The 9441-nt window shown below is 36.2% G+C and overlaps 2 protein-coding genes and 1 pseudogene across 2 annotated transcripts; 1 reads left to right on the forward strand and 2 right to left on the reverse strand.

Moving 5' to 3' along the window:
* Window positions 1-345: 345 nt before the first annotated feature.
* Window positions 346-990, reverse strand: LOC142168875 (uncharacterized). The gene has a single exon (XM_075230043.1). The coding sequence runs from the start codon at window positions 988-990 to the stop codon at window positions 346-348; it is 645 nt and encodes a 214-aa protein (XP_075086144.1).
* Window positions 991-2088: 1098 nt separating this feature from the next.
* Window positions 2089-4944, forward strand: LOC107815786 (uncharacterized). The gene is made up of 2 exons (XM_016641415.2): window positions 2089-3815; window positions 4561-4944. The coding sequence occupies exons 1-2, from the start codon at window positions 3522-3524 to the stop codon at window positions 4942-4944; spliced, it is 678 nt and encodes a 225-aa protein (XP_016496901.1). The 5' UTR covers window positions 2089-3521.
* Window positions 4945-5481: 537 nt separating this feature from the next.
* On the reverse strand, window positions 5482-8674 carry LOC107815783 (UDP-glucosyltransferase 29-like; annotated as a pseudogene).
* Between the last annotated feature and the right edge of the window lie 767 nt (window positions 8675-9441).

The following is a 9441-nucleotide window of genomic DNA, read 5'->3' on the forward strand; positions in this document are numbered from 1 at the left end:
CTCACCAGGGACATGACCTACTGCTGGACTTGCATAGTTTGCATACACTCTAGGAATACCTCCCTTCTTCTTAGACTTGAAGTCTGAGGGATAGCCAATCAACTTGTAACAGTTCTCCTTTGTATGTCCTTTGCAATGGCAGTACTCACACTGAGGAATCTTCTTCTGAGGCCTAGGATTCCCCCTTGCAGCTACTGGACCTCTGTTGCTAAACATTGGAGTGCCTTCAGCAACTTCTGCAACATGTACTACTTGTATAAAATTTGCTAGGCTCCTCTGACTCTCAAGATCCACAAGTAAAGAGTAGGCTTTGTTGATGTTAGGAACTGGCGACATCATCATAATCTAACTCCTAGCTTGTGAGTAGGAATCATTTAGGACCATAAGAAACTGTAGAAGTCTATGGTATTCAAATTGAGCAGCATACTTTTTAGATTCTGGACATGGACACCCAGGGCAAGGCATGAGTGCATCAAATTCATCCCACAAATATCTAAGCTTAGAGAAGTAATCAGAAACAGTCATAGTTCCCTGAGTAAAAGTATGAATCTCTCTGTGGAGATGAAGTACTCTAGAGCCATTCACCTTGTCAAATATTTCCTTTAAATCTTCCCAGACCCTGTGAGCATTGGATGCATACACAATACTACTTAGCAATCCTGGTCGTACTGCATTCATTATCCATGACAGAACTACTGCATTCACCTTTTCCCGTTGATCATGTAGTTCGGGTTCAAATTTAGACTTAGGATACCTTCCATCAACAAATCCTAATTTGCTTTTACTTAACAAACCAATTCGCATAGATTTACTCCATATAGCATATCTGTCTGAACCAGTCAATTGAAGAGAGATCAGAGAACTACATGGAGTATTTGTAGGTTGTAGGTAGAGAGAATGATTATGGTCGATTGTGGAGAATCTGGTCACACTGGATGTCGGAGAGGCATTCGCCGGTGAGAGATTGTTGTCTTCATCTGTAATCGTCATTTTCAGCTGCGTCGAGTACAATTCAACTCGATTTTAAGTAATTTAAAAAAATCCTAGCTTCAATCCCCTGTCACTCTGTGACAATTCAATACCATGTGACTGAATTGAGGTGACGCAGAGATCGAACGAGCGGAAGACTGAGCTTAGATCGACGATGCAAGCTCTGATACCATATTAACTTCCATGGCTATGGAGGCTGGAGCTTGAGAAGAAGAAGAAGAATAAGAGGGAGAAGAAGCTTCGAGAAGACAGTTGGCATAGTGAGAGAATAATTGATTCTGTTATTGACTGAAATGTACTGTACAAGCTAATTCTTTGTTTTGCTATTCTATTTATACACATTATACTCACTAGCTAACTACTTGCTTTACTTCTAATAACATTAACTACCTAAACGAACTAACTAGAGTTAGGTAGACTTGAGTACACTTAAAAGAATTGATGATGCACTAAAGAAGGTAAGTATCATTTATTGAATGGACAAAAAAATTGTACGAAAAATCTACGAAAAAGGTCCAAAAATGTCATCGAACTATCGGAAATAGCTCAATTATACCCTATGTTTGCTTTTGGTACTATCACTAAACTATGTCTAATTATTACACATTCTCACTTCATTTAATCTGGTAAATTAAGATAGTGACAATGTAAACAATATAAGTTTTACCCATCATTAACATTTGCTTACGCTCAGGTATGGTCAAACAGTAAAACAAGTAGAGTAGTGTAGTTACTATTTTTTAATCATGAGATATTACTCCATCTGTTTAGAAAAATAGTGAACTTTATAGAAAAAATTTATATGTAATTTTTAAATAGTAAATTTTGATTTTGAGATCAAATGATATACCAATGGGAAAAAGGCCAAATTTGTTCCTATACTTTGGGTAATTATTCACGTTTATAGCCGTTTCTACTTTTCGTCTAAAATTGTCCCCACCGTTAACAAAGTAGATAAAATCACCCCCAATCCTAATGGATTTCCAACGTGGCAATGGGACCCCTCACTTAAACTGCCAACTGCAATTATCAGCCCAAATTTTAAAAGGTCCGTGCCCATTTCTTTCTGGTTGTATCTTCTTCTTCGCCAACCTTATCTCTCTTTTCCTTTTCTCTTTCTTTTTGTTATTAACCTGTTAAAAGCTCAAATATTTAGATTATTTCTTGGACTTGTAGAGATAAAGAACAAGAGAGAGTGTCTCTAACAAAAATGAAAGTTGTTCTACAAACAAAAGGGCTTCTTTCTCTGCCTTCTAAACCCAAAACCAGAACATTTTACCCATTGAAGGCACAAATTCAATTCTTTTAATTCTCTTAAACCTAAACCCCTTGAAGGATTATCTCTATCTTTATCTTCTTATGGGTTCCAAAAATTTCAAGGCTTTGCTAAAAAACAATAATTGATTGGTCAAAAGAACAGATTTTTTCTAGTTTGCAAAGTAGAGGCTGCTGCTGCAGCTGATGGGGTACCACTTTTGGGAGAAAAAAACTCCGATTTCGCCTGTTACATGATTGATTCTTGTGATGAAATAGGTAAAGAAAAAAGTTGTAAAATGGATGTAGAAGAAAATGGCTGAAAAAGGTTTTAAAAAATAAAGTACGTTAATGGCCAAAAATGGAAAAGAAGAAGAACACGTTGGTTGTGGTGGTGGTGAAATGGAGAAGACGAAATTAGATGGAGATGATTTATTATTATTATTATTATTATTTTTCACTTGAGCAATGTTAAGCTAAAATTTCCATAGTCTAACTTATGGGTTCTAAGAAAGAGGAGAAGTAGCCACTAGCTATTAATGGGCACGGGTCTTTGGGTCAAAGAAATGGGCACGAGCCTTTTAAAATTTGGGCTGATAATTGCCCAGTTGGCAGTTTAAGTGAGAGGTCCCATTACCATGTTGGAAATCCGTTAGGGTTAGGGATGATTTTATCTACTTTGTTAATGGTGGGAATAAATTTAGACGGAAAATAGAAACAGATATAAACGTGACTAATTATCCGAAGTATATGGACAAATTTGGCCTTTTTCCCTATACCAATTCACTTCACTTGATATTTCACCATTCTTATTGGTTAAAGTGTATAAAATTTTCACTTTTCTTACAGCCCAAGTACATACTCCCCCCTACCCCTTTACCCTACCACCCACATGGATGTTTGTTTCGGCGGTTCAGAATCAGATGAGCAATTTTTTACTACACAAGCAACACAACCGCACCGTAAATCTTGAAAATTTTCAGAACAATCATCACCGTTGAAAAAAAAACGGACAGCTGAGATTCAATAAAGTGATCAATCACCATTCAAGTCTCAAAAAACATATACCCCACACAAACAAAATTTGCAACAGAATCAAATAAAAGATTATCATTTGTTGGTGCAAAACTGCATAAATCATACATATTCTAACCAACTCCCTTCTCTCTTCTTCGTGTGTGTGTGTGTGCGCGTGGGGGGGGGGGGGGGGCTATATATATACACACACATATATACATAATAGTTATAGCTGAGTGATGAAAAACAGATGAGGAGAAATGTGGCAAGAAATGATGAGAGAAGAAACAGAAGAGGAAGAAATAGAGAGATTATTTATGGGTGTAATGGAAGGGTACAAAGATACTTGCATTCCACCATTGACTGATGTTTCTACTACGAATGCGATGGTGGGTTGTAGCTCATTAAATTATGGGAAAAGGCAGAGAAAAGAAGGTCCTATTAATGAGAATGAGAGTATTAATATACAGAAGGGACGTGAGGGAAGAAGGAAAATGGCTGAGATGTATTCTGTTCTTCAATCTTTGGTCCCTACTCTCTCCCACGTCCATAAGGTCATTTTCCCTTCTTCTGCTTTTTCAATTCAGCAATTGGGTTTCCTTTAGTTCATTTGTGTATTGTATTTTGGTTCAGTTTGTTTGTGAAAATTCGTAATTATTTGGGTATTGTTAAAATGTTCTTATAGTTTGATGCTATTTTTTTGTGGTTATCTCAGTTTCATTCTGACTGTTTGTCTAAGTCACGTTTTGAATTAGTCATTTGAGTAGTGTGTGTGTGTGTGTTCTGTATAAAAAAATATGCCCATTTTCTCAGTCAATAAAGGAAAAAGTAAGCCTAAGGGCACTATGTTTTATCTTCTAGTTTTGATTCAGTAAAATAAGGAAAAATTGCAATCTGAATGGTTATATCTGCAATTGCAACTGTTACTAGATTTGTTTCCCGAAATGTAATTTAGCAGTAAGTTCCTTAGACTATGGTATACATATCTATTTTTTGCTTAGATTCTAACTTCACAGAAGATGAGCCTTGGCGTAACTGGTAAAGTTGTTGCCATGTAACCAGGAGGTCACGAGTTCGAGCCGTGGAAATAGCCTCTTGCATAAATGCAGGATAAGGCTGCGTACAATAGACCCTTGTGATCCGGCCCTTCCCCGAACCGCGCGCATAGCGGGAGCGTACTCACCGAGCTGCCCTTTATTCTAACTTCATATGTAAATAAAAATGTGATGCATATATTAGGTAATACTGGATACATAATGGCTAAGTCACTGTTTCTTTCTTGGCTTTTGAAAATTTCAGGAAACAAGAGAGAACATTGTAGCAGAGTCTACAGATTACATCAAGCGCCTAGAGCAAGAAATAGTAAGGTTGGAGAATTTGAAGAAGTCATTTTTGGGAGAATTGGTGGTTGATAAACCAGCTTTATCTCAATGCAGAAACAGGGTTTCCTCTGTTAATGTTACTGTCTCGAAAGGATTAGCATTTTTTGGGATCCAATTTCAGCTAAGTCAAGGGCTGCTGACCAAGATTTTCGGTGTTCTTGACAAGCATCAGGCTGAAGTTTTGGCTGCTAATATCTCTGTAAGTGACCATCGGATAGCGATACTAACAATCACAGTAATGATAGGACATAACAAAAGCGATATCGTAGAGAATATTCAGAGAGAATTACTTCTTATTTAGGACTGGTTTTGTGATTTATAGGCATTGGTTGATAGATGATCTAAAATCATCAAGTTTTGCTATTAGTAAAAGGTTTTTTGAGATTCTTTCGTCAGTGAGATATACACAACAGACCTGAGACAGGAAACGCTTGTTGCTGGTTATGTACAAGCCATTATTTAAAGAAAATGCATACAAATCATTAAATGGTTGTATTAGATATTATTTCAAAAAGTGAAAGCAAAACACAGATGTTACAAAGGGAAATGATTTTGTTCCATTATGCCTTGGACTATGTAGTTTTGTATTGTGTATATGTTTCAGTTAATGTTGTCCTCTTTTCTATGCAAATCTTCAACCCAATGTGCCATTTCATGATCGAGCAATTCAAGAACCACGGTTTTGTTCCTGTTGTTTATGCTTCTCACAGAGTTTTGCCAGCTCTTAAATCACGGTAGCTCTATGTCTTCATCTGCTCCCATTTTGATCTTAGCGCCCATTGTTCGTACCTTTTTTCCTTATTTCTTCCCTGTTATCTCTACAACCACATCTTTTATCGCTCTACTTATCTTCCGTGTTCAGTCCCCCATCACCTGCCTTTATCACCTCTACTCCAGCACCAGCCATCCCCATCAGCCTAGCATTTATACATTGATCAAATTGCAGTGGCATGGCCATAATAGGGACTCTGGAATTTATTCTGTCCATTACAGAACTCCATCCGCAATGGCTCACAAAACCACCAATACTAGAATGAGCAAGAATTCTAGCCTGGGGATCCTCTTCCTCTAACCCCAACCGGAGACCTGATTACCCATATGAAGTTGATATTGCCAATCTCTAGCCCTTGTGCAATCTCCTTCATCTCTTCCTTAATCAAGAAACACTCACTTCCAAAGGATACTAGCACAGTTGAAGCAGGATCCTTCTCGTTTAACCATTGGATGATCTCTGAAGATTCATCTGTATTAGAGTCTCTAACAAGCGGACCAACAGGTATTACCTTTTTTCCAGTTCAAATAGATAGGAAATCGATGTATGTTTGCCTCAATTTCTCCAAAACCTTTTCTTTACCATGGTTCTATGAGGACTCAACGCGATGAAGCTTGCTTTATCTCATAGTCCTTAAGAAAAATGGATGCAGAAGGGAGTTGCTCACATTTTGATCTTATTGTATTTTCTTTTCGCACTATGGATATGCTAATATGTATATATCTGGACAATGTTTCTTGTAGCTAACAGTCGTTAAGAGATGTCATTTATGTGAATCTTGATTGTGAACTTTAAGTTCTATTGAAACTTTTAAAGAGTTTACTTTCTGGCTCTTCTTTCCTTTTTTATTTTTGTGTACTTTATGTATAATTCACTAAAGATAATTGATGATACAACATTAAGGAAAAGGATTTTAAGTCAAAGAAAGTATATGCGAAATGAATTAAAATTTGCCAACCAATTGAAAAGAGAACCAAAAACATATGCATGCGTAAGCCAAACGAAATTCTGTGAATCTACAACTTTGTATATATGCCTAAGGAATTTGATAAGCATAGCCCAACTTGCGTAGTAAATACAAGTTCCCCATTCATTTTCGAGTATCAATTGTATCAAACATTATATTAACATCTTTTAAGCAATTTTCTGCTGGTAGTTCCTCTAAAGCTAAACTCTCTTTGAATGTAAGTTCTTACTGCTACGACCAATTGAATCACATTTTATATCACTTCAAAAATTACGTGAATTAACCCTTGTAAAGTCAAAATAAAGTAAGAACGACAAAATGAGTGAAGGCACTTCCAATCATGAAAAACTTGAAAAATTGGCGGTCTGGTCTTTCACCGCCAATTTCTTTAATTTTCAATTTGGGGTGATGAATCCAAACCCGATGGACGTACGTAACCAGTTTTGAACTTGAATTGAATCAACTTAAGTTTGCAAGGCCACCGGCAAAAACTTAAGTTTTTAGGAAAAAAATGGACTCTATCATAAAGAATCTAGGATGAAGACATAGACCACAATGTGAAATAAGTAAGAGAGTGTAGTTGCAATATTAATAGAATCTCTTTTTTATTTTAAGATAGAAAAGCATCACAAATTTCCAGAACAAAAAGAAAAGTGCATTTCAATTCAAAAATCATAACCCCCCCTCCCCCACAGAAAAAAGAAACCAACCCATTCATCTTTTATGCCATCTTGTGTTCATTGCTTATTCTTGGTACAAAGGTGCAACAACCTCTTAACCACTTGATCAAACTCTTCTTCTCCTTTCTCACTTATCTTTTTCCTCAATTCTCTTACCTTTGCCTTCACAATTTCTCCACCATTCTTCTCCATCACCACATTTCTTATCACTTTGGCTGTCTCTTCTCTATTCAGTTTCCCATTTTCATCTCTCACAACCTCCATAGCTGTCCCTAGCTCGACCGTCATTCTTGAATGAGTATGTTGATCAAGATGCATAGGCATGGTTATAAGAGGAACTCCAAAATGTAAACTTTCTAGTATAGAATTCCATCCGCAATGACACAAAAATCCCCCAACACTTGCATGCTCAAGAATTCTTGCTTGAGGTGCCCATTTTTCCACAATGACACCTTTTTCTTTAACTCTATCAAGAAAACCTTTTGATAGTACATTTTCAATGTTAATTTCTTCACCTAATGGAAACCTTAGTATCCAGATGAAGTGCAACTCACTTAGCTCTAAACTATGAGCTATTTCTTCAATTTCCTCTTTGGACAAGAAATATTCACTTCCAAACGAAACATAAACACATGAGGACTCATCCTTATTGTCTAGCCATTGTATAATCTTGGAGTCATTTCCCTCATTCTCCATACTTGTTTTCATTTCACGAATAAGTGGACCGACAGGTATGACTTTTTTCTTGCTTAGAGTTGAGAGATAATCCACATACTTTCCCTCAATTTCATTACAAGTGTTGATCAAAATAATATCATGGGATTTTTCAACCCCATTGAAAGCAACATTTGGTCCAAGGGAGTTCATTTTCGCGGCGAGTTGGAGTTGTTTTGCCTCATAATCCTTAAGAAAAATTCCTGAGAATGGAAAGTTTCTTGTGCCAACATACAAATAATGGTGATAGAAGAAGGATATAGAAGCAGAGCCAACTACTAGGAAATAAATAGCATGAATGTTTCTTGAAGAAGCAAACTCTGGTGCCCATGGTTGAAAACCATCAAAAATAAGTAAGTCAGGATTGAGGGAATCAAGAATTTTGCCAAAGGTTGAACTAGCTTCTCCAAAAGTTTGGATTAAGGTTGAAAGGAGGTTTTTGGGTAGGCCATTGGTGGTGTGGTTATGGCTAGGAAGTTGTTTTGATGATGGTAAAGGAAATTCTATTAGTTGGATATTTTTTGGTAGATTTTCTTGGTTGATGGAATTAAGAATGATAGGTGTTGAACAAAAGTATATGAAGAAAAGATTGGTTTTGGAGAGTTTCTTGGCTAGTTCTAAATAAGGAATTACATGGCCATGAGCTAACCATGGAACCATTAGAACCTTAAGAGATGTAGTATTAGTATCTTGTATTTCCTCCATTGGAAAAGCTCTCAAGGTTTTTCTTCTTTGTTTGAAATTACTTTAGTTTTGGATGTTTTATAGATAGAGGAAGCAATGAAGTGATCTCATTGCTAGTAGTTACCTACCAAAAAGGAAAAGGAAAGAACTTAATTGGTGTTTGTTTTTATACGAATGCACCTTGTGGTATTTTATGGAGAAGTACTTCATAACAACTTACCAAAAACAGAAGCATGATATAAGATTACATAATAAAGTCTAAATATCAGAGTAGGAATGTGTAAATCAACAAATTACTATCTTTGTGGAGAAATTAAGGATCTTGTTAAGGAGATAGTGTGCAATTGACTACATTTTGATAATTAGTGAGAAACCAGTAACCCGCTCAACTAGATCAACCTTGAAAATTAAAAAAAGAACAAAGATCAAGCTTAAATTTTTTATTACCACTTACTTATCCAACACCATGTGTGTGTAATGCATGTCGTGTATATGCATGTACGTATGTAACTTATACACATGTAGTAACGTATATACATGTACAATACGTATGTATACATACATATGTATGTAAAGTGCATATCAATATTGTCACGAAATAGTGACGAGTGTATACGTATGTAAAGTGCATATCAATATTGTCACGAAATAGTGACGAGTGTATACGTATGTAAAGTTTGGCCAATACCACCCTCCTCTCCGCCACAAACTCATCACAGTTCCCTTTTTTCTTTCTCCTATCCTTCGTACCAAATGGAAAGACTGCTTTGTAAGAAATTTATAACCCAAGGTTATCGTCTTTCGTAACTGTGGTGCATTTTTATCATTTTCAAGAAACCTTAGAGATGTGATTTCAGGCACTAGGATTAGGGACAAACAACTTACTTTACCTTAGGTTATAATTGGATTAAACTAGGTAAGGTAAGAGAAAATAAAAGAGAAAGTGAGAAAATCAAATTTCGTCTTGTTTTTTTGTTGGAC

The sequence above is a fragment of the Nicotiana tabacum genome, chromosome 14, assembly GCF_000715075.1.
Source record: "Nicotiana tabacum cultivar K326 chromosome 14, ASM71507v2, whole genome shotgun sequence".
Classification (NCBI taxonomy): Eukaryota; Viridiplantae; Streptophyta; class Magnoliopsida; order Solanales; family Solanaceae; genus Nicotiana; species Nicotiana tabacum.

What these genes read in the sequence shown, in the direction of transcription:
- LOC142168875 (XM_075230043.1), bottom strand. Translation starts at nt 990, where the DNA reads ATGACGATTACAGATGAAGACAACAATCTCTCACCGGCGAATGCCTCT.
- LOC107815786 (XM_016641415.2), top strand. Translation starts at nt 3,522, where the DNA reads ATGTGGCAAGAAATGATGAGAGAAGAAACAGAAGAGGAAGAAATAGAG. An exon ending in CTCTCTCCCACGTCCATAAG is followed by an intron (nt 3,816 to 4,560) that starts GTCATTTTCCCT and finishes TGAAAATTTCAG; the next exon opens with GAAACAAGAGAGAACATTGT.